The sequence below is a fragment of the Strongylocentrotus purpuratus genome, unplaced genomic scaffold, assembly GCF_000002235.5.
Source record: "Strongylocentrotus purpuratus isolate Spur 01 unplaced genomic scaffold, Spur_5.0 spur5_scaffold_8, whole genome shotgun sequence".
Taxonomy (NCBI): domain Eukaryota; kingdom Metazoa; phylum Echinodermata; class Echinoidea; order Camarodonta; family Strongylocentrotidae; genus Strongylocentrotus; species Strongylocentrotus purpuratus.
The window spans coordinates 31,249,414-31,274,801 of NW_022145614.1; the positions used below are offsets into that span (position 1 = coordinate 31,249,414).

A 25,388-nucleotide genomic window follows, 5' to 3' on the forward strand; every position below is an offset into this window, starting at 1 on the left:
ATAACTGCTTCATCAAACATTTTATAATCTTGACCCCTTTGCATAAAACTTACCATTGATGGTAACTTTGCCATCAATGGCAACTACCATGCATGGTAAAATGGCTCAACAGACAAATTAAGGTTTCCATGGTAGTTACCATTGATGGCAAAGTTACCATCAATGGTAAGTTTTGTGCAGCGGGGCCCAGATTATAACATTTTCTTGTGATTTGGATTCCTCAAAGCAAACAACACCAATCTCAAATAAAACTTCAACTTTTGTTCTTCACTCAATAACCGATGTGTAGATTTCGTTGTTTGTCAGCATTGTTCAAATTATGGACGTTTACACTTGTGTTTGAGATCGTAGTAGGTCCATGTTGAGATACTCTATTGAAAAAACTCCACCGAAGTGATGAAAGTAGATTGAAAATGAGAGGGCTATAAAGACCAAGCCATATTGAATCGCTTTCTGTGAATATCGATCCTATATAATACAGCAAGCTGGAGTCATATAACTCTTATGAAGATGAAAATAATAATAAAGATGATGAGGATGGTGTTGATAATGATGATGATGATGATGCATGGTGATGCTGTTGACGATGAAGTTATTGTTGATAATGTTGATGATGATAATTATGACGAAGACGTTGGTAACGTCGACACATGGCGATGATGATGATGATGATGTTAAAGATGAATATGGTCATAAATAACAATGACGACAATATCAATGGCGATGACGCCAATGTTGAAGATAGTAGTTATGATGATAATGATAATAATGCTAATATAGTAACGGTGAGGTTATGGTGATGATGATGATCAGTGATCAAGGTGACGATCTTGAAGATGATGAAGGTGATGATAGTGGTGATAAAGTTTTGGCTAATGCTAATGATGAAAAAAGATGTGGATTGTTGACAAGATAAAAGATTCTGATTATCAACGACTGTAATGCTAAGTGCAAGTCACTAAAAGAGGGAACTCTTATTCAAACCTAAATCATAAATATTTAGACGTTAAAGACAGTTACACTGTGGTAGCACAATAGGGTATTGATATTGCCCGAGTAGGAAGAAGTTTTTGCGATAGTTCGAGCGCTCTGAAATGCAAAACTTTTTATATTTGAATTACGTAATACATGTATCTCATTTTCATGTTCTCACATTTCAATAAGTGAGCCACAAAGCTATTGAAAATTGTCTTTGGTTGATTTTTTTAAAGCTTTTGTAACTGTCTAACTGAGTTGGATCAAACAGGAATAGATGAAGGAGCATTATCAATTGATGGACTACGCCATCTTGCGAGCAAAGTCACAAGCGTTAGATGCACGAACACCATTATCTTTTTCGGCATCCTTTCTCAGTTACCCTGCCGCTCCGCGTTGATCCAAACTCGCAGCAGGTGCACTACGCAGGTCCGTGTACAAGAGGCCGAGATAGAGCCAACAGCAGTGCCGCACATCTGACATGATCCTTGGACTTTCATAAACTTCCGAATAACTTTGGAACTTTTTAGGAATTAGCTAAGGATATAATGCTTCAGGAACATTAAGGGCGTCAGGAACATTAATACTTTGACCGCCTGGACAGGTCATCGTGGAGGTAAAAACAGTGATATTTAACGTTGAAAGTGTTGCACCTCTTCGCTCTAACTTCAGCTTTAGCTCTCGATCAACTGGCATTGTACGGATGCTGTGCTACGAGTAAGCCGGAACTAGGCGGGCAAGAGAAAGCGTTGTGACGGGACACTCTAGGAGATCCAGCCAGGAACCCTAACTTATTTCGAGTTGTTCCGTGCCAAAGGAAATATAAAGTTGCTGGATTGACACGTTCATGCCGGTATGTAGAACATGTAGCAGTTTTATCTGTCATTTATTTTACACATTTACAGCCTTCAGGCTTCAGGGTATGGTCGAGAAGAGTAAATCTGAACTGACACTAAAACAAGTTGTGTGTTATGTGTGTGTATATTATATATCAACCTAAAAAGTTATATTTCCAACTTCTGGGTATCATTCTATTTTTTCCATCTCATTTTTATTAACTTTTCTTCAATGCTATGATATGACTCATTGTATATACATGTAGCACAATTTATTATAGGATATACTACTTAATATTTACTATGCTACAGTGCTACTACCATGACATCATTATGAAAAAGTTTATACAACAGCATAATGCAAGTTTAGCTGAAAATGGCATATCCAGCCCTCTATTTCTCTGTTTTTGTTTATTTCTTTGGACATCCTTTTGTTCTTTAATAATGTTGTTGTTCTTTCAATGTGATGCCATATGATTTTGCTTGCTTATGTAAACTGTATGTTATGTTTGTGTTTATATATATATTTTTTTTTAATTGGATATTCTTTTTATTATGACGGGGACAAAAATGCAAAAAAAATAACGTATGCTTACCCCTCCACCATGCTGTCAAGTGTAAAATATCATGAGTTGTCATTAATGACATGAAAGATGTTGTGATTCCACTATCATGAAAATTGAAAATTCATCAATTTTGAGGACTTTGTCCAGTTACATGAAGTGCAATAAAATAATAAATAAATCAATTTATTAAAGAGCCCTGTCCTTTGGTAAAAGTAGATTTTCTTTTCCTCTAATATGGAGGAATATGAAACAGCATGGAGTGTACATGTAACCATACACCAGCATCCTTTTTTCATTGACCTTTTTTTATAAGATCATGGAAATTGGAATGTACATAAGGCATACCTAGAATAAAGAATAATCAGTGACTCTGATTAGAAAAATCAGATTATTTATTGTTAAACTCATTAGTTATGACAATTTAGCTTAAAAGAGACCAGTAAATCAATGGCGGTAATCACTTTGAAAACTTGTTTACAGTTAGTTTAAATGGATAATAACTTTACATGGCATTCTTTTGGTTATGAATGGGGGTATGAAGAAAATAAAGGATAAATAAGAACCCATATTAGACTTCTGTTCAGCATGCTTGAATTTCTATCAGCATCAGCATCAGTATACGGAAGTGTGAGGTGATCCTGTTGAAACTTCCGGTTATTACATTGAGTGGTGCTTCATTCTAATGAACCTGAACTGTTTTTGCTCGCATAGGCCTAACTATTTATTTTCTTCATACTCATTGACCTGCAACCACATATATTTTTTTTTCTTGCAATATTTTGCTTTGTTTTTTATTTCAATAAGCCAGTTTCGTAATGTAACCAAATTTAATGCATACGTCTTTGTGAAGTGCCTCAATACAAATTATTTCATTCACCTGATAAGAATAATAGTATTTCAATAGTCAGAATGCAACTGCATATATTAAGTTGTTGCCAGGTTGGACAAACATTATGGCTTGACCTACCTAGCAACACTTAATATATGCAGTTGCATTCTGACTATTGAAATACTATTATTCTTATCAGGTGAATGAAATAATTTGTATTGAGGCACTTCACAAAGACGTATGCATTAAATTTGGTTACATTACGAAACTGGCTTATTGATATTCACAAATTAATTATTTAAATGATAGGTCTCTTTAGCCAGTTAAGTTTTTCCCCACCCCTGCACCACCCGCTACATGTCCTTCATCTCGTAAATACGGGCCTCCATGTAGATTGTATAGGTACCTGCTGCTAGTTGTACATCAGTACATGTAATTGGTTAATTGATTGTTTGGCATTACAGTAATTAAATGCTCGTTACGTTTATGAGGAGACTGCATCATATCAGTGCCTGGGAGATAAAAGTGCCTCCATTACAACAAGGTGTACAGTGGGGTTAATTAGATTTATTTGAACGAATCAGAAAGTAGAGAGGAAATCAGTGAGCCACTAGTGGTCAATTATGATGGCAGGGTCAGTTTGTAAATTCATTATTTCTTTAATTGCACACTCATTTGCATCTTAATAGCAGAGTAATGATACAGTGATGATACTTTAAGAATAACATGAAAATCATGAATTTAGAAATCTACTCTCGTTTGAAGATGTTCAACTTCAGCTCTGAAGATTTTAAGCCTCTATAGGGTCTTTCAAAGTGTTCTTTTGGTAAATAGATTTGCTTAAAAGTGTACAAGTGAAAATGTCAATCAACCAAGTTGATTTACATGTACATCTATGGTTTTATAGATAATTACTTTAGTTTGCTTCTATTATATTATGCACACCTATTACAAATACAGCAATATCTGATGACCTACTACCAATACTGTTTTTATTACGGTACATACATAATTACAGGTACTATTCGGTTTACTTCACACCTACTCTTACACTTTCAAACAACGTTTCATTTCGTAAATTAAATAACTGCATGATAATCATTCCATGGAACATGTGCAACATTTTCTGACTCGCTGCAATCACGTATTGCCTAAACTTGACAAATGAGTAGTTGTATTCTGTCTGGAATGATATACATGTATTTGGTTGTTGACTGAGTTTGAAGGGATAGGGCCACCCATTTCCTCCTCAGGCACACACAGCAGGGCGTCCAGGGACAGGGTCTTCACATGGGTTCAATCACATCATCTAGGTCTGCAACGTTCACATCTTATCTTTATTTTCCCCCTTTTCTATGAAAATCAAAGCGCAGAGAACCTTGTCCTCTGATAAGAAGTCACTGCAGATACGTGCACTGTGCGAAGGAGGAGGCTATGTTTTTCTTTGTCAAATTATTCCTTAGCATCATAGATTTTTCATCAAAAATACTTTCAAATAATGTACATGTTTTCTGAAATGGGATTGTTGATCAAAAGCTGATTCTCGGAATAAATGAAGAGTGTACACTTGCAAGATTATGATTACAACTTTTTTTGTTTTTGTATGTTATGTTTAATTTGGGAAATGGATCATGGATGACAAAAAGTTGTAATTAATGCTAGCCTACCGGTCCAATGTCCATGAAACATTTGAATTAGATTCCGGCCAGTAACCCCCTCTAAAATGATGAAAAGTACAATTTAGATCGTTTAGTGCTTTAATGATACAATTGCTACATTTTGTTAATGTTAGGTCCTGAATTACTCTACAAAATCCACTTGGAAGGTCGAAGATGTAAGCAAAAATCATTATGTGCTGTCACTGCTGTGTACGTTTCTTTGATCGTCTCGAAAGCATTCCAGAAAGACATTTACTAATTGCTTTTCTTTAGGGCAATCACTGTGTGAGCATACAGATTTGATGGGGAGTATCTATTGATCAGAACTCTCTTGTAATGCTATAATTGCTGTCTATTCATAAGGGGAACAGGATGAAAACCATTGTGACATGGCATTAGTCTGTTTTGTTACATCACAAACTTGTTCATGTACATTCCAATAGGGATTAGGACAAAGGGTTTCTCCCTTTTGTTACCTTTTTAATCATCTCTGTAAGAGCAGGATTATCTTGTACTTAAGATGCTGCTCTTGGCTGGGATGTCTTCCCAAGATCTAAACCTCAACCAAATTTTACAGAAACACTGCAAGGTTTCAGTGTTTCTCATACATGTACTGTGTTGTAATAGGGCGACGTGTTCAATGCAGGACTACATGTAGGATTACAATGTAACCATGTGCAAATGTAATGTAAAAAGGCGACCTACACACTTTCTACTTTCCTGAAAAAATGTAGTTATACATTGTACTTGTCAAAATAATTCTTTCTGCGGTAGCCCACTGAAGAAGTGACAAATGTATATCTGGAGAATTGGGCTATGCCAGGGAAACAAAACATAATTATATTTTCAAATGTTTACGAATGGCATTTTTAAATCTTTATTACACTTTCAAGTTTCAACTATCCTTTCTGGGAAAAACCCTCTTTTTAAGAAATGAATTTTAGAAATAGCTGTAAACTTAAGAATAAAAGTTGGATATAGAAGAAAAGGTTTATTGTAAGATTTGTTATATGATATTGATCCTTGTAAATTGTTCTTTGTTCCAAGTCACTGGTCTTCAATTATCTACTGTACATTATTATGCATCAGCAGCTCCTTTAGAACAATCAAAGTTTATGATCTGATTCTGAACATTGTCTTATAATGTCTGAAGAGCTAAATGGTAAAACTGGTAAATTGACATGAACATTTTTCAGCTACAATGAAATTTACACACATCTCTACATTTTTCTGAATTTTAAAATTCCATGTTTTGATTCGTTCTGTTTGATCAATCATTTTGAAATTATATCAATTTGAAATTGGAACCCCTCATGAAATTTTTGAAAGTTTTTTATTTCAAGTTCCAGAACAATTTTGAAATCACCTTCAGAATATGGAAGACTTTGAATACACCTGACTTAAAAGGTATTGCTGGAATGTCTTTCTTCTGCTTTGCGAGCATTCCGAGCAACCAAGCAACTGACTGTGTTTGGGTTAACAGGCTTCAGTTTTTCTCCTCCAGCTAGCGGAGAAAAATATACAACTTAAATGCAAGATGGAGGTATTATAGACGGCAGAGGAATGCCTTTTGAAAGAAACGAAAACAAGCGTACATTGTAAGCCATCTCTCCCTGTGGGTTTGTTCTCACACCTGCAATGGATTTAGGCTATAGTCTGAACTCAGGAGCAGAGGACGTTCACTTGGTGTACCCTCTGTTTCATACCTGTTCTACTGCGTGGTCTGTCAGCTTACAATCCACTCCTTGTAATGCAATCTGTATGTGACATTCTTAAAGATAAGGTTGAGTTCTGGGAAGAGGTGAAAAATAATTGTGAACTTTATCATTCTTATTATGCAAGTGTGGAAGAACATCAGATAAGACATTTTCCCTGAAAAGCATGGCTCTTCAAATGCCTTCATATTCTAAATATGTCATGTTCATCGGAAAAATTTGGGGGGGGGTAGGTTTTTTACGCCACGTGTTCGTGTAGTCCCGTATACATCTTTCTGTGTACAGTGTTTAATTACTTTACCAAGACTTGGCCAAATTTCTTATCATTTTGATGATTCCAGAACCTTGCAATACACACAAATTCTTATATGCTAGATGATCAACCTTTTCTGGTCAATTCCACACCGTTTCTTTCACAATGCAATCGCATGACCAGAACTCAACTTCATCTTTAAAGGGAAGTCCAGTGTCAACTGACAAGGAAAGACACAACCGAAACTGTTTTCAAGAAATCGTAAGATTGTCCAAGTTCCAGTGTTCTTTAAACTTGAGACACCATGTTAAAACCACCCTTATCACTGATCTTGATCTTATTAGTGGGCTTACTGTAATCCTGTACATAGTATTGGTTTTCACCCCCTGGATTGCCAATTTAAGGAGTGCTAGCATGATGTACAGGTCTTTGTCTACCTGCTCGTCTGTCTCGTTCTCGAAACAGGTGACAAATCCATCAAAACCACTGAAATCCAGAAAAAATATTAATATAAGCTAGCTCCACTAATATTACTCACTATGAGGTGTTTTTTGGCACTTTCGTTTTTCATTGATCCATGATAATGCAGGATAAGGACATGCTTCCAATGATGGTGGGGGCTCAAGGTAATGTTGTCACAGGAACTATTTCCAGTAGGCCCCCCCCCCCTCCCGTAGGGTTCAAAATACCTGAAGCTTTCAATTTCCCTTCTTCGGGCCATATTATGATATGATAAATAGCCTGCAGAGACAAAGAATTTAATGTGAGGGACTAAAGGTTGTACAAGTCATGTGTATGTTGATACATAAAAGGTTTTCAACCCCCAAAGTGTTTGTAATACAATGTTGTAAGGTCATGCTAACACTTGGTATCAAATATTACAAACTGAACATTTTAGAAAATATAAAATGTTTAATAAAAATGAAGTGAAACTAAGATACCGGTAAAGTGAATTAAGTCTGTATATATATTTTGTGAACAAATACAAAATGTGTGATAAGTTCAGTGGATGAAGAAATCAACCTGTAGAATATAATATTCTTCTATTTACGTCACACCAGCCGATTGGGTTCATGCCATCCTTAGGTAGAAAACACCTACTGAGACTGAACCACAGCACAGTAGGACTTTCATTTTCCTAGAATATATCTTCCCATTTGATGTCTGCCATCTTCCCTAAAAGTTCAACGCTCAACTACCCATTTCAATTATTCATGAACAGCGAAGACGCTTTACTAACAGCCGGCTGTTGGGAAAACATAACGGATACAATCATCTAAGGATGTATAAAAAGAAATTGATGTAATGTTTTATTCAGTATAGTATTATTGACCGTATCTGAATTGTATTCATAGCAGTGTTGATAAGCTTTTACAAGGCTTACATGTAGATATGTAAAGATTTGTTTTGTATTACCCCTCCACATTTCCTGTAAAAATTCATCTCCTTCAGTAAGGTACCAAGTTACAAACTTAAAACTGTAGTTGTTGATGTAAGTGTTTTTCATTTATCTGTCTACCTTATTCACAGTATATTAGCTACATGAAAATGTAGCAATAAATTACTTTACTGAACAGACATATGTTCATTAAAAGAATCTGTAGTGAGAAATGAAAAATACTTCATTGGATAAGACAGGAATTTCCTTCAAAATCCCCTGAATCATGTTGTACCGGTAGTCAAGACGTGTCCGTCTCCCATGTTCCGCTTGGGCCCCACCCCCTTCTTCAAACCTTCACAAAGTCTTTCAGAAATCCTTGCTCATCACACATTATGAGTAATTCTTGTGATATAATCTCATCTGAAGAGGTCATTTGCCTCAAACTTTTGACTTTGTTGACTTTTTGACTTTTTTGTTGCTAAAGGAAATGATTTCGGCCAAGTTTAGAGAAGAGCCAGGCTCCTGTAGGTCTGGTTACTTCCATTTAGGAAGTACATAGTGACATGTTAGCCCCAAGGTTTCTATCTCTTAATCCTGTCCAGAGTCAAGTGATTATAAGATGGCAATCATTTCTTAAACTAATAATAAATGAAAACAAAAGATTGTGTCTTTACAGTCTTGCCGGTCAAAAAGGCGTGTTTGATCAGCAAATAATTTATTGGCAGTACAGAAACGGAAATTACAGGCTGAAAGAAAGATGAAGAACATGTTTTAAACCTCTTTTATGAGGTAATTATCACCAAATGTAAAGAGCAGTGATGAAAAACAAAATTATTAAGAATACAAGCTTTTAACTTGTTTGCAACTGTATGTGACTCATTTCATGTACGTGTAATTACAATACAGACAGCTGTAGAATTAAGAGCAAATGCACTGTAAGATGAATGCCTAATTTCATTAATTTGACGATCTTATAGTTGTCTTTACTTTAATTTCTTTTTCTTAATAAAGATCATGAGATATGGATTCTAGCTCTCTTTTTGCATGGTACATGTACATGTATTTTACTTTAGTGTTTGTAATGTTATTTGGTCATCACAAAACTTTTTTTTTGCACAGATTGTGTCATATACTGTTTGCATTCAAACAAGTTGGAGACCTCATGACTTGTGTTGACTGACTATCTACAATTTCCTCAAAAAAGAAATAACTTAAATAGCGATGGCCACAATGCTTTGCTTATAAACTTGACACTGTCATGGTCATAGGCCATGGTGTGCACGTACACACTGGTTGTAGTTATAACTGCGGAGGTGTAGGCCTACATCTCGTTCCTATGGAGTGAGGAACGATGAGGATGAGCGGATGGAGGGAGGGTTGAACTAGAATCCAACCTCCAAGTCAATGTCATGAACCTCAGCCATCACAGTAGGAGACCCGGCTCCTCGTCTGATGCCTGCCATGTCATTGATCCGCAACCAGGGTCTCATCATGCCCTATTTCTAGCTCTGGCTGGCTGGCTGTAAACAGTCAAAGGTACATTTGTACATATGTTTATAGTCCAGTATGTGTCCAATTACAGTCTACCCCATCCCCCCCCCCCATCTCTCTCTCTCTCTCTCTCTCTTCTTCCCTGAAATGTTGGCAGTGAGCTTGTGACTTGATGAGCATTCTTTCCTGTCAAATGCAAGGTATCTAGCAGAGCATATCTCTCTCCCCCTTCCCACACTCTCTCACACCCTCCCTTCCCCCTCCCCCTTCCCCCTTCCCCCTCCCCCTTCCCCCTTCCCCCTCCCCCTTCCCCCTTCCCCCTCCCCCTTCCCCCTCTCCCTTCCCCCTCTATTCCGGAATTGTTTTTCTCTTTTTCTGTTTCCACTCATTTTCTGAGATGTTCGCTCCTGTGGTAGACTCTCTCACTGTTTCATTTTCATTCTCGCCCCCTTTCATTTTTTGTTGTACCCCTCCTCAAAGAACTTCCTTCTTCCCTTTTCCCTCACTCCCGTAGTTCATTGATGATCCATATTACACAAAGGCATCTTTTCTGTAGTCTTCAGCGCTCCAAAGAGCCCAACCTAAGTTTTCACAAAATTGCATATTATAATACTTACTCTGTACAGCCCCTGTATTTGATTTGAATTTGATACCATGCTAGCAGTGCACAGCAGGGGGTTACTAGTGACACCATTACATCAGTCATTTTGGTATAATTAATCTGTCATTGAGACTGATAAGTGGCATACATTTAAAATGTGTATGGGACATTTACAGGTCCCTGGATTCTTGAATTCTTGTACCTCCTTATATCAAGCGCATGTACAGTTGTACTTTTACATGTAGTTATCAGGGGAAAAAATATTGTAATCATTTCGGGAGCTACTTTTCAAGCTTGTTTGCATGAAAATAACACTCTTTAATTTGTTTTGCATTGAACTCTATGCAAATTTTCGGGGGCTCTTTTATGACTTTCGGGGGGGGGGGGGGGCTCTTTTGGGCATTTCGGGGGCTAATTTGCCCCAAGCCCCCTGTATTTTTTTCCCTGGTAGTTATGCATTACATATTGAGGCTCAGTAAATCAATTTACCTTATGTATTATTGTTTGTGAAATAGAAAACATCAGATAACTCTGCACCTGTGTTTATCCTTTTGAATAGGGTAAAAACCCACATGCAGGTGCATCTTATTGTAAGGGTCTATCAGTAATATGATCTCATTTTAGAGATCAGATCTTGATATAAAAAGCTAATCAAGTTCTATAATTGGGACTGTGGAATCTTTATCATTCTTTCACCCCCGCAGTTTTGGTCATAGTCCGTATTTGTGGGTAAAAAGTACAATTTCCTGTTCTTTTGAAACTATCTCACTTTAAGTTTCGAATATACAAGCTCAAATGCTTTTCTTGTTAAATCTGGAAATATTACAATTAAATGCTTTTAGGATATCTATAATTAGGACTGGAATCCTTCTCATTCTCTCACCCCAGCGGTTTTTGGTCATACATGTAGTGCTTACCGGTATTCTTTTGGTAAAAAGGGCAATTTTCTGTTCTTTAGAAACTATCTCACCACAAGTTGTGAGTACCGGTATACAATGTACGAGCTCAAGTGCTTATCTTGTGCAATCTAGAAACTTTACAATTAAATGCTTTTAGGAGATTGGTAAGTATTTTGAATAAAGCAGTGCCATAACTCTCAACACTTTTCAGTACTATAACCTTCAACAGCTACTCAACAGTAGAGGTAGAAGATGAATTAATCAGACAAAGTAACAAGAAGATAGCAACATGAGTTCTTATAATATGTACAGTAATCATTCAACAGGCCTGCAGTTTCTTTCACACATCAATTTTATCTTCTGTCTGGTAAACAATATCCCACGTCCTGTCCGTTACTCTGAGATATGAGAGGCAACTGTTTGGCGCATTTGTCAAATACCACTTGACCCATGCAACGAAGGTGAAACAATGATGGATTTTGGTGGTTTCTGTTTGAATTATTGCAATAGATCAGCCTAAATTTACACCTTGCCTTCCATCAACTTTGGATGAAAAAAAATAGGAGCATCAATCAAGAAAGGGAATGACATTAGCCTCAAGGAGCAAGTTGTATTGATCAAAAGTTTGAAGTTAAAGGGACTGTGATATTGAAGAGATATATTACAAAGTCAATTCACTCATCCAGAGTTATACCTTAAAACTACAGCTTCTCTGCGCATAAATCTTTCACAAAATCCACAAATGATCACCTTTTTCTCTCAATTGGTTAAGAATAGTGAAAGTTTCATGCTATAAAATAATTGAATCACATATAAAAGAGCCTTTCATTGAATGATTTGCGACAATATCATCTTGCAACAATTTCTAGTTTATCCTAGTTTATTCTGAGATATGATATAGTAAAGACGACATTGGTAGCACCTCTTCATAATATAAATATTTTTTTAAAATTAAAAATGAATACCGGTAAGGACAATTAAGCATCCCCTTTAAACGAGCAAAATGTGATATACAAGGTGATTTAACTAAGTTATGCCCTTGCCATTTTCATAGACCATTTTTATTAGCTGGGAACCAAATTGGTATAACCTCTGACCTAGGGTTGACGCCCTTCTGGCTCTCGGCAGAAAGTACATCTATGCTACTGAACATGTATGGTCGTAATTCATACACATGTGTATCTTGATCCTGCAACGGCCTTCTGTGTTTGAGCCAAGGATCTGGTGAATCTCATCCAATCTTTTATCGAGACCCCACCTGTACAATAAAGAAGGGATGGTTACAAACCTCAGAATTGATTTATACTATCTATCATAACATAGGAAACACCGGCATGTTATTAACTATGACCATTTCCTGGCTCACTGAGTCAGTCCATTTTTTCATTTTGGAGAATAATTGTGAGTTTCCTCTCTGAAGATGGGTCTGATGAATGATGGCCAAATCTTTGACTGTGGCGTCAACCCTGCCTGCCCACTTGAAATGAAAACAAAGTCAGGAATCTTCTTTAATTAGAAACCTCTCTCTGTGTCGTTCAAAGGTAATTGGATGAAATCATATGACTATGATTCAAGTTGCTCTTGTGTCTGGTGTCTGGCGTGGTTAAGATGAAAAAAGTTGAATATTCAAGGATGATTTTTGCCAAATTTAACTTGGTTACTTATGTTCAAAGATGAGCAAATGCTGACTAAGTTGAAATTGTATTATAGGGCTCTAGTGTATGTTTGTCAGATAAGATTTAATCAGAAATATGCCATAACATTAATAAATTCTATATCTATTTAGAATTGGTTTTATAAATGAAGAAAATCTCTGTAAGTTACTAGTTTATCATTTTCTTCACCATCTTCATCATTTTCTTTACCACGTTCACATTAAAAACATGGGAAAATGTATTTGACAATATTTTATTATGTTCACATAAAATATATAGAAAGCATATGTGATTTTGAAATGAATCATTCATAGAATAATGCCTATGGAAGGGAAAGATGTGGGCTGAGGATAAGATTTAAAAATGTACCCAAAGATTCTGTTTGAAGAAAAAAAAATCCCCATGGAAATAGTAATAAATGGGCCGTACTACCTATTAGAAATAAAAGAACATGGTTGCCAACTTCAGTCTGTATTATTTCACCCCGACTTTGAAAAATGAGGGGCTGATGTACACGTTCTAAATGTGTTTTACATCCTTCAAAACAATGTACATCTGAGGAAAAGATGTGATGACTTGGGTGTTCTGTCATTTTGTCAGTTGTATATTAGTTGAACTAGAGCCAAGAGTTTGTGATATGGACATGTTTGAAGGAGATGAATTAAGACATGCATCATCTGTCTTGACTTGTGTCTTCTCTCTCACTCTCAGACTTTGATTTCCTCCCATTCACACCTCGTCCTCATATATATGATCTTCAATCTTGAGTTGATATTTATATTTCCTTGCTGTAAATATCAAATACACACAAACTAATCTCTGAGATCCAATGCCAAGGGCACAGTTCCAGAAAGATATTTTTCAAGTGGAATTTTCATGACGAAGCACTGTGGTATTGGTGAAGGCTCTTGACTCGTATAGAAGAGGTTCTGGATGCTTGGTGCTGGCATCTTTGGACAAGGTGTTTTGCCAACATTTGTCCACCTAGATGTAAGATCAGATTTATATAATGGGTACTTGTAAATACTGGGTGATAATTTTAAGGCCAGCAGGAATAGCCATATCAGTATTCATGTTGCTATCCTGGATAAACAAGCCTCGATTATTATTTTCCATCTTTATTTATTCTTTATTTCTATTACTTTTATTTTCCCCTGATAACTGTGTCTTGTGATTCAGGTTTACAACACATATGTAATGATGGCAGAAGACTGAAAAAGTCCTCTTTTTTTTGGTTGACTTGATTACTTGATATTTACAGTACATTATCTATTAAAGAATGGATGCTCTTTTAAATCTCAAAAATAAAAAATGATCAATTTATTGATGATTTAAAAGTCATTTTTTTTAGTGTGAAATCAACCTTTTTGCCCAGTTTCCTTAAGGTCACAGACAGATTAGGGTGAGTCCACAGAGAATAATCATTTATTGAGTGATAATATGGATTACCTCTATCTCGTCAGTCAATAGGTGAATTCACACTGCAATAAAAAAAACTTCAGTTGTTCTCACATTCCGGCATTTGTCGGAAGTTGCCAATTATCCATAAATTTAATTTAAACCCATCTCTTGATTGTGGTTTTCTTAAATGCTGGCCAAAAATCCCAGTGAATTATTCTGATTTTGGTCATATGACTCTTTCCTCGCTTCCATGTTAACGCATGCAGAGCAGCAAAAAGTGGCTCATGCGCACACCCGGCCCCCCCACTCAGGTTTCAAAATGACCGCATGCGTGTTGCCAAAATGTCCTTTTCGTAACAAAAGAAAAAGGTCGAGCCGTATTGACTTTACACACCGGACTTTTGCTGAAAAGGGGGGGTGCGGAAAAAGGCTCGTATACAAAAGAAAAAGGTCGAGCCGTATTGACTTTACACACCGGACTTTTGCTGAAAAGGGGGGGTCGGTTGGAACACGCATATGCGTACCCTAAATAACACTGAGTGGGGGGGCCGGGTGCGCACAACTTACAAAAAAACATACCAGATTAAAAAAACACATTGGTTTTAAATTGCTTTTTTTCCTCGATGTAAATGGGCCCCATAAATGTTTATTTGTGAGCTAATATGATGACAAGACGTTTTGGTCTAGCTAGACTGAGCTAGACTGCTTCATCATGCTATCTCAAGGCTCTCATCAATTACACTCATTTCTTTCTATTCATCGTAATCACTCAAGTCCTATGGGGGTAGGCAGACACCCTTCCTTTTGAGTAAGGATGTGAATTGGTCGAAAATTCTTCCAACCTAAAGTGAATAATTCGATTTTTGAAGACTTCTGTGTTCCTGTTGAGTGATAATCAAAATAAAATAATAGCAGAATGGCATGAAATATTATGGGCATTTCTGGGGAACTGTCTGCAAGTTGTTGTCTTCGTTTTGGTCTCAACTTGATGGCTAAAACTCGTAAAAGTCAACTTAAGGTAATTTCAATAGCCTTGCCCATCGCCTACTGTAGTGAAATGTGTGAGCTTTCAATGACATACTAATTATTATGCAAACATGATTTTTAATGGACGTGATGTGTGTAGAGTATTGAAATTATTGTTGAGTCTATTTCTTGAAAATCCTAGCAATCCTCTTTCTCTTATCTTGAATTAAACGCAAAGATGCAAGGAAGAAGCTCATTTTTGTAAAACCTTTACTGTGTGCCTGTGCATTTAGCATTATGTGGGTGAGAATAGTATATAATAGATCAGGGGGTTGTTTCACAAAGTTCCTGAATAAAACTTAACTCTAAGTTGGACTTAAACATTATGGAGAGCCATTTGTAACCTTTAAATAACATATATTCAGAAGCAAAAATTAAAGTATTTTAGACTTTTCATAAATTCCACATCAAGAACATGAAATCTCCTTGATAATAGAAAATATGAAATGATTTGAATCAACATTTTATGCCTTTGAAAATAACTTTTACAAAATGTTTCAAAAGATGCTAACAGCTTTCCATAATTGTTCAGTTCAACTTAGAGATAAGTTCAACTTAGGATCTTTGTGAAACACTACCCAGGTCATGCTGATGAGAAGACATTCATTCATTCATTCATTCAGAGTAATACATAAAGAAATATATTCTTTCATTGAATTGATATTATCCATGTCCTAGATATCCTTTCATTGCTAGTGGTATACAGTAGTTCTTTTTTCAAAAATACCAGAGTTGATGGAATGATTGATACATGTTATGCCTTGTAATAGGGACAATTTGCAGTTTACAATGGTTAATCGTTTCTTCCTTCAGGCAGTCATTACACTTTTTCTTACCCATCTCATAATTTTTTGACCTCATTTATTTCTATTTGGACACAATAAGGTGCAAATCGTATGTTGCCAATACATGTACAGACATTAATGACATGAAGATTCTCTTGGTACATCTACGAGCACTGTGGTATGAAAGGTATCCAATATAATATCTTGCGCACTGATAAACTTTTTAAATAACTTCTTGAAAAGTAAGTCCAAATAGTGATTGAAAGCAAGATGAGGGATACAGTGGTACACGATTTTAGATGAAAAGTTGTGATATCTTTATTGAAATATAACATTATTTTTTTTGCATTCTAAATGTTGATCGTTAAAATCTGTGATGATATTTCTGGCATATGGAATGCCAAATTGATTGTGCAACTGTTTTCATTTCTGTTTTACGGTGTCAAAATGTTGATAATACCTTTAATACTTGAATCATCTTTTGTTTTAATTTTCCAGGAACAACAAGGAGAGAACTAATCCTACAGAATGAAGACGACAGTATTCTTAGCGGTGATGGTGGCTGGAATCGCCTACGCGGTGGGCGTCACCATCTTCTACGAGACATGCAACGAGAATAAATGCGTCTCGCGGGTTAGCAAATGTCAGCTGACTGGTGCTTGTGGTTGTACGCTAGAGAACTGTACATGCTGTCTCAACTGCACACTCTGTCTCGCTGAGCTGTGGGACGACTGTTGCGCTTGCGTCAGTAAGTTCTCTTTTTTATCCTAAATTTCCTTTTCAAATATCTTGGGAAATCCAACCCGAACATGTAATCTATGTTCTTGTGGCTGAACTTTTCCTGAACATGTCAAGTTCTCTAGACATTCAGATTATGAAATGTCCACCCCTATCAGTTTTTTGATATTTTTTCCAAGAGAGATGTCAACCTCGATGTTAACCTACACTGCACTGTACAATTTATCCCCATGTACAGAAGTATAGCGGTACAACATTTTGGATGGAAAACATAGGGAATCAAACTTTACAAAACAGTAGTTTCATGTGATTTATTTGTCAATTAGGGGCTCTTTTACTTAGATTCTTTCCATATAGTCAAAATTACAATCTTACAACATTTGTTCAATCATACATGTAGTTTTCTGATGTTATTTAAATCATTATACTATATGGTTTGAAATTGATGAATAGTGGAATGCAATGGACTAGAAACCCAAATTCCTTCTGTCAAGATATGTGTATGATTAATGCCCTTAATGTATTATTTCCTACGCATGATATCTGCTCTCGTACATCATTTTCATTGACGTTCCCTTTGATTCACGGTTGATACCCAATTGAATTGAATAGTTTTTTGCTAATCTAGTGTATTTACATGTACGGTGTACCTTGTATTTCACACCTAATGCAGCCCACTGTATGCATACTGTAAGAGAAGACTTGACCATTGCATGTACATTGGATTAATTTTCTTATACATCACAACATTATAACAATTCAGTCCCCTTTAAAAAGCAGGCCTCCGTGTTTAAATAAATAAATAAATAAATAAATAAATAAATGAAATGAAATGAAATGAAATATCCTTCTGCAAAACAGAAGGCTGACGATAACCTGACAAATTCTATGAGTTTCCCAGAATTCTCAACTTTCAACCAGTTATCAGTACTCTGTTATTGAAATTAGCAAGTTATCAGTTTATCACCAAACTATGTTTAATAATTTTGTTACCCGAAGGTATCAGAGTTCGATTTCCATTTAAAGACCTTGCACCAATACAGCATTCTTAGTATCACCCATACCGCCAAAATTGGAACTTGACAAATGATGAAAGCTCAGTGCTGTATTTTTGAATAAAATTTCTTCTACAGGATGCAAACACCTGTTAAATCAAGGGCATAAGAATAACTTATATTTGAACTCCCTAAGGCATCCCATATTTCACATCTATTTTGTCAGCTTCTCACTGAACTACATCTCACCTGCTCTACTGGTATGGCTGCAATGGCCATAAATCATGCAGTGGTGGAAAAACAGCCAAAATCATAATTCATCTTTTGTAAACACTCATAAATATAACCCAAAAGGTTTCAAGAAATCAGGCTAGGGCAATTTAAGTAGCCTAGTTCATTTCATTTTGGAATGTGGGAACCTTACAACAACTTAATTGGATCTATCACTTCTTTTGGGTAATATATAATAAGGCATCAATTATAGCCTAAAAATGGGTTTTTTTCTCTCAATGGATATGATCTTATACATAGATCTTTCATGGGAATGATTCAATGATGGGACCCTTCTATATTGCTCACCGTAATAATAAATAGATGTGTTTACAAGTGAGGATGCAAGACTGAAGTCTGAATAGTATTGTTATTTTGCTACTTGCCATTCAAATATAAAAATATTCAATGAATTTGTTCTCACAAGTTTTCTGTAAACCTTGAGAAGAAGGTGTTTTTTTAGTACCAAAATATATACATTGAAAATCATAGCTTACAAGCTGTCACTTACATTTTGTTTTAAAACTTATCAAGGATCAGTTGTAACCCCCCCCCCCTCAATTTTTGTTTGTGTGTGGGTATTTAGTCCTGAAAGAATATCTGCTAGAAGAGATATGTTAAAATTATTTTTTATGTTTACCGGTATTAGAATTCTCATTTTCATTTCAATTTTTATTCACTTCTTAAAGTTCTTCACTTATATGATTTTGATCATTCACTCTTGTTTTTTATTACCCTAGACATGTGCAAACCTCGCAACCTCTCGTCAACGGACATCGCTAGCTACAGTACCATTAACGACCTTCGGATGGAATCTGATTGGACAGACACCCTCTTCAACGCCCTGACCCAGGTCGACAAGCCACACCCTGATTCTCATTGGACGGTAGAGAGGGTCACACCCCAAGAGGAGGGGGTCAATCTACCGGGCCTTGTGCCGGCCACGCCTTCTGAAGGAAGCACTAGTGGTAGGTATTTCTCTCAAATTAGCGATACAATGATGTTATGTGTACTCAAGTTCTAGACATAACTACTACTAATTTCTTGGTCTAGTTTTTGAAAATGAAAGTATATTGTGTTGAGGGATTCACATAGATGATAATTTGACTCTTTTTATTGCAGTAAATGTCAATTTGGATACACTGAAGGACATAAACAGAATGAAAAATTTGGTTTTCTTTTAATTGAATTTGCTATGTAAATCTCAAACTCTTTCTCTTATTTCAAGACATATATTGTTTTTTTGTAACTGTATCTTTTTTGGACATACACATTATTTCAGCCAGTTGTTGTGTACACTAATATGGAACAAATATTAAAATTAAAAATTAAGTGACACATTATCCATCATACCAGTTTGGTTTCCTTACTCATTTACATAAAATACTAAAATCAGCATCTTCTTGTTTGCCTTTTCAGTGCATAATTTATTAATCAGTGAACTCTTAATTGTGGCAAAAAGTTCCTGACATATAAAAGGGTAGATGCATCTGGTATCACAGTTGCACAGTTTGTGTTTATTTTCTTTTTGAATGTTACATAACTATTTTAGCATGCACAATATTAAATCCATGTTCTCTTTCAATCCCTTTCTTTTGTCAGACGTATCTCCAAGCTCCAAGACGGCAACAACGGCGATCTCTGTCAACCAAACCATCGTACCTATTGACATCTGTACTGTGGCTTATATCAAGATATGCCTAGGTCTTGAGAAATGCGTCGATGCCTGCCACCACATGGGGGCGGCAAAATATAGATGGTTCCATACAGGGTGCTGCGAGTGTATCGGAAGCTCGTGCCTGAGCTACGGAAAGAAAAAAGCTCTGTGTAGCGAATGCCCCAACGATTAAAACTATCATCGATCTGCTGGGATGTGAGGAATGTTTTATGAGAAGGAGGAGGGCAGTGATTCTGTGCTGGAGTTGGGGTGTCCTTCTCTTGCTACTTATGATGAACATTGAACAATAAGAGGATTCTTTTGTGCTATTGTAATAAGCTTTGTGTATTCATATAATATGAGTATGCAGTGATCTAGTGTGGAAATCAGCAAGTGTTCTTATGCAGTTTTGATTAAACAAATACACTTAATAATAATATCTAGCTAGTCAGGAAGTAAAATCGCAAAAAAGTTTTCCAGTTTAAATTAAACAAATAGCAATTAGATTTTCAGTTTCAAGTATAACTAAAGTATTTGCTCCCCCCAAAACAATAACATTTACCACAGAAATACATATTTATTGAGTGAAGTAGGCATTTATAAATACCAGTGTTTTTCCAAGTAATCATACAATTTGAAAGGAATTTTCAATCTGTAAAGAATTTGTTTTAAGAAAGAAAAGAAAGAAGCATAAATGTAAAAAGCTTCTTTTTTTAGTTGTTACAAAGTATGTTGAAATGGCTCTTTTTCTTGTTGACATGCTTGTGTCATTACAGCTTGGACAAATATTCAAGGATACCTTTTTTCTTACGTCTTTGATATTTCTTTTTTTTCATTTTGAAATGATTCCTTCTGCTCAATGCAAGATGTATTTCATTATGACGGATATTCATTTTCTCCCTAACATTGTGTTTATAACTCTATTTAAGATAATGTAACTCCTATCTTGTAAATATGTGATATATTTATTAGAAATTTTCTAGAATGTACAGTTTGATAATTAACAATGTGGAAAATGAGGAAAGTTTGGGAAAATTAATTGTGATATTATTGCGTTGACAACCCTTATGGTGCTTTTTACCCTTGAACAGTATTTTTATGTTGATAATAATTTAGCAAGCTGAGGCAGAAACATGAAGGTTTCCGACAAGTGCTTTTTTAAAGGAGAAGTCCACCTTGATGTTTATTTTATTTTGATAAAAGTTTTAAAAAATAGAGAATACTCTATAAAAGTTTGAGCAAAATCTGATTAGAAGTTTTGAATTTTTTAAGTTGCAATCAATCCCACACATATTACCAACTCGTTGGTGGTTCTTGTGAGGTTATCTCCTATTTGTTCTGTTCTAAAAATGTCATAAATACTAGAAGATTTCATGAATTTTTAGTTCCTCTTAAGAACTTTTTCAATCATTCAGTCATAGGGGCCTAACTGCCCCACATAATGCTTAAGATAACACTTTGAGCAGGAATGATGTCTTGCAATGTGACAATACAAGGAAAACACTGCTTATTGTCCAGTGTCGATATTAAGAAAATATAAATTGTTATGTTGAATACCTTGCACCTTTCCCACGAAAGCATTGAAATAATTTCCCCAACATTTCTTAGAGAGCATTGTCTTACTCATCAACAGGTGTGTGATCACTAGGTGTTTAGTTCAAGCTCATCTAATTGGACAATTTATGAAGGAAGCGCCTGCTCAATATGGCTAGTCAGTTGTCGCTCAAATTCAGCAAATGACCGCATTTTGGGCTGGTTATTGTCTTTACTCGTGACAAGTCTAGGTCTGATAAAATGAACGGCATGCTATGGCATGTTAACGGTTGATGTGGAGATATAGCCAGACCATGGATGATAAAGGTTTTCTATATTTCTTATCATTTTATAGTCAAGTAAATTACGAATACACAGCACTTGTTCCTGATGGTTGAAAATATAGCACATGTGAAAAGTCTGAAAATCATTGATCACATCGAAATTGCTAAATATTTCCTTTCAAATCTCAATCATATTATATTGATGGTTCAAAATATCCTGCCTGTAAACAGAGATACATATGTTTACATTTTAAAGATGATGTTAGACTCTCAGTCATAGTCATAGCTTAGATGCTGATGAACAGGACCTTTCATGATAATTACTGACCCCTGGACCATTGGAAATAGCATCAACCAAAAAGAAAAATAACTTTATGACTGTGCACCTGTGTCCTGTATTGTAAGGTTCTCACTTTGGGCGTTGCCTTTGTTCAAAATATCCAATCAGTTTAAAAGTGCTTTTGTTGTTACCACTGGATCGTTTCCACACCTCATTGCATTTATTCAGACCCCACCCTCGTTTCCAATCGCGTCTGGTAGATCAGCCTTTCAGAGCGGATATACCATGGGCCCTACCGTGGGTACACTGTAGCCCCTGTCCGGAGCATAACAAAACCAATAGGGGTATGGTAATGACAATGGCAGATGCTGGCTGTATTTCAACCAATTTAGGAGGCTTATTGGCATGCCAGCGTGCAACACTCGCTTCCCTTTCAACAACTGGTCCTGTGTTACTAAACCAAGTGAATGAAATTGGATGACAATCAAGTTAAAGTTGGCAGACTCTTCCTTGCCAAACTTTGATATAAATATTACCCCCCCCCCTTCCTGTAGAATAGAGTGATGTAATTTATATATTTTTAATTTGTTTATAAATGTTGATAATTCTGGGATTTGATCTCGAGCATACTGTCACTGAAGCTAACTTGACCAACACTAGCTGTAACTTGCAAATAAGCTTTTGAAATAGCTTGTGCTTCTACAAATCTTTGTATTCATTTTTTTTCATTTTGATGATTCATATTTTTCTGCTTTAATCGAGGGTTCATGTTTCTTCAACTCAAAGTCATAGCACTGTGTGTGGCTTGTCTTATGAGTAACAGAGTTCTTTTTTTGTTGGAAAATGTTTGATAGTGATAACGCTCTAGATGAGTAACAGATTGATTTGTCATACAGCCAAGCAATAAATGATATACATCAGTGATTGTGACATTTTGCAAATTGTTCTTCCCGAGTATGACTCCCCTGATGAACAACATACCCTTCTCATTAGTAGAATCTTTGCAAATAATGTTATCTTTAAACATAATGTGCTCATATTGGAAACATTGAGGGTCGAGATGTGGGAGTCAGTTGAAAAAAATTATTCACATTTCAGACCTCGGGCGGAATATGACACATTTTTGCTTCATAATATTTATAAAAAAACAATAATTTTGGAAAGGATGAGGCCTTACCCTTTTTACTCATCTGGTATCCATGCATGTCTTATTTTATTGATGCTAGAAATGAAGATGGGCTCGGTTTAATTTATCACCCCTTCTCCGCTTTGGTGACATTTGTAGCCTCTGAACTTCCTCCTTGTGGATAATTATTTTCTTTACATTTGAATAGAGCCCATGAAAACAAAATTTGAGGGATATGAAGTTTAATAATTAAAGGGAATAAAAGAGAGAGAGAGTAAGGGGTACTGGAGTTACCCCCATTCCAAAAGTATGGTCTCATTTATGTTTCTGGTACATTATATACCTCGGTGACCATGAGCCGTATAGATCACATTGTTTGCCTGATCTCAAACCAGTCCCATATGTAGAGGATATTAGCAGAGGACAGGAGGAAGAGATCTGTAATTGATGTTAAGGAAACCATCGACTCTCATGTTGAACAGTAAAAACATTTTTACTAGCTGTCATTGGAAATTCAACATCCTACGACTATCATGATGAAATTTGATTCATTTGATCAATTCTGTCAGTTGTGATTGAACTGAGATTTCATGTTGGTAGGGTATTGTTCCAATATTCTACATTCAATTTTCTGCCTCATTGAAAATGAGCAATCCCTTTCCTAATCACATTTGCTGAAGTGACACAATGGTGCTGATTTGGAGAGGGAGGAGTCATGGAACCCCCCCCCCCCCCCCATCTATATATCTACAAATTATTGACATATTTCTGAATCTTCTTTTATTAGTTTTACTTGCCTGGGAAGGTAGCCAAAGTATAATGATTTGATACCGGTTTGAGCTGCAAGCAAAACAGTGTGTATATGCCCTTACTGTAGGATAACAACCAAGGCTATGACAGCAGCCCAGGTAGGGGTGGGGCAACCCCTCCCCCCCCCCCCCATTGGTGTAGCCCCATCATAGTTTGTACCACAACACACCAAGTTTTGGTATGTCTGAGCTAAATAGAGAATGGGTTTGTCTGCTGGTCTCAATAAGGCCACCCTGTTCTAAAAATATCAGGATAGAAAAACTAGAGGCACGTAGGAAGAGATATGCATTCTGCGATGTCTGAAAACTGATCATCTCTTGTACCCCTTATACTGGCAAACAGCATGGATGCCATGAGGATGATCAAGGCTTCCTTCCATCAGAGAGTTAGAGTTGACAGCTCTTATTAAGAGCATATGGCTGGGCTAACCATTAAGAGATCTCTACTCAAAGAACTCTTTGATTCGATAGGGAAGGGGTGTGAGTGGGGCTTGTTTAGGGGGAGGGGGTGGGCAAGGCTTGTGTCGAGGAGGGGGCAGACAAGTACAGAATGGAATGCCATAGGTCTGACTGAAGATCAGGGACCAATGCACAGGAAATAAGTATTCATAATGGACAAAAAGGACCTCTCTGATTCGATAGGGAAGGGGTGGGACCAGGGCTTGTTTGGGGAAGGAGCGGGCAAGGCTTGTTTTGGGGGAGGGGTGATCAAGCCTTGTGTGGGGGAGGGGGCAGATCAGTACGGGATGGAATGCCATAGGTCTGACTGAATAGGATAAAAGCAGACAAATATGTCACTGTCAGTACATCATCTTACGGTTACAATACTTAATAGAGACAGAATGATTATATGTGTGGAGAATTTTAGTGGCCACCTCTCCAGAAAGGCCACCTGTCTACAATGGCCACATTTTCTGTTTCAGGTTTGACTGTAATTATGTTGTCTATATGGATTGTTGGGTAAAGACAATGCATTTTTATGTAAGTGCAGAATGAAGGCGGTTCTCAATATTGTACATTGATTCTTTTCTTTCTCCTTCACGGCTCAGCACACTTCTTGAGCTCAATTGCTGTGTATAGGGCAAAATAATGCTTTTATTTGTTATTTACTACAATTCATTACGATTGGTATCATCACAAATTCTGTTAATTTTTTTCATTGAGAATAAGCACTGAGTTATATGTCTCATGGTCTGGAACTTTAAGCAAGCAAATATTTCATTTTAATTCCTATTCTACTTTTGTAATATTTTTTCTAAAATGTCACTTGTGCCTTTCTTTTTAAGTAAACAATCATTTTATCCCTTAACGAATGTTTGTATATGCAGTATTTTTGTACAAAACAGTACCATGCTAACTTAAAAGGTGAAATAAAGCATTATTGAATGTTTGATAAAACAGTTTATTCACATATTGTGTTTTCTTTCTAAGTGTTGTGGATCATCACAATAATTCTCTCTGCATCTAGACATCTAATATAGTAATGGTTAGTGATTTATTGGGAAAATATCCACTTACAGAAGTTCCTAAATTGGTTAAGATATTCAGTTTTAGATTCAAGTCTCATAATGAATCTATTAATAAAGTGTATTCAACTTCCATGAATGCTTTAACTGCAAACATGA

At 36.2% G+C, this 25,388-nt stretch overlaps 1 protein-coding gene across 1 annotated transcript; it reads left to right on the forward strand.

Annotated features, from left to right (window-relative positions):
• Positions 1 to 1,348: 1,348 nt before the first annotated feature.
• Positions 1,349 to 25,163, forward strand: LOC589376 (twisted gastrulation protein homolog 1-A). The gene is made up of 4 exons (XM_789018.5): positions 1,349 to 1,828; positions 16,570 to 16,819; positions 18,815 to 19,042; positions 19,677 to 25,163. Exons 2-4 carry the CDS (start codon positions 16,600 to 16,602, stop codon positions 19,922 to 19,924), a joined length of 696 nt encoding a protein of 231 aa, XP_794111.2. The 5' UTR covers positions 1,349 to 1,828; positions 16,570 to 16,599; the 3' UTR covers positions 19,925 to 25,163.
• Positions 25,164 to 25,388: the final 225 nt, after the last annotated feature.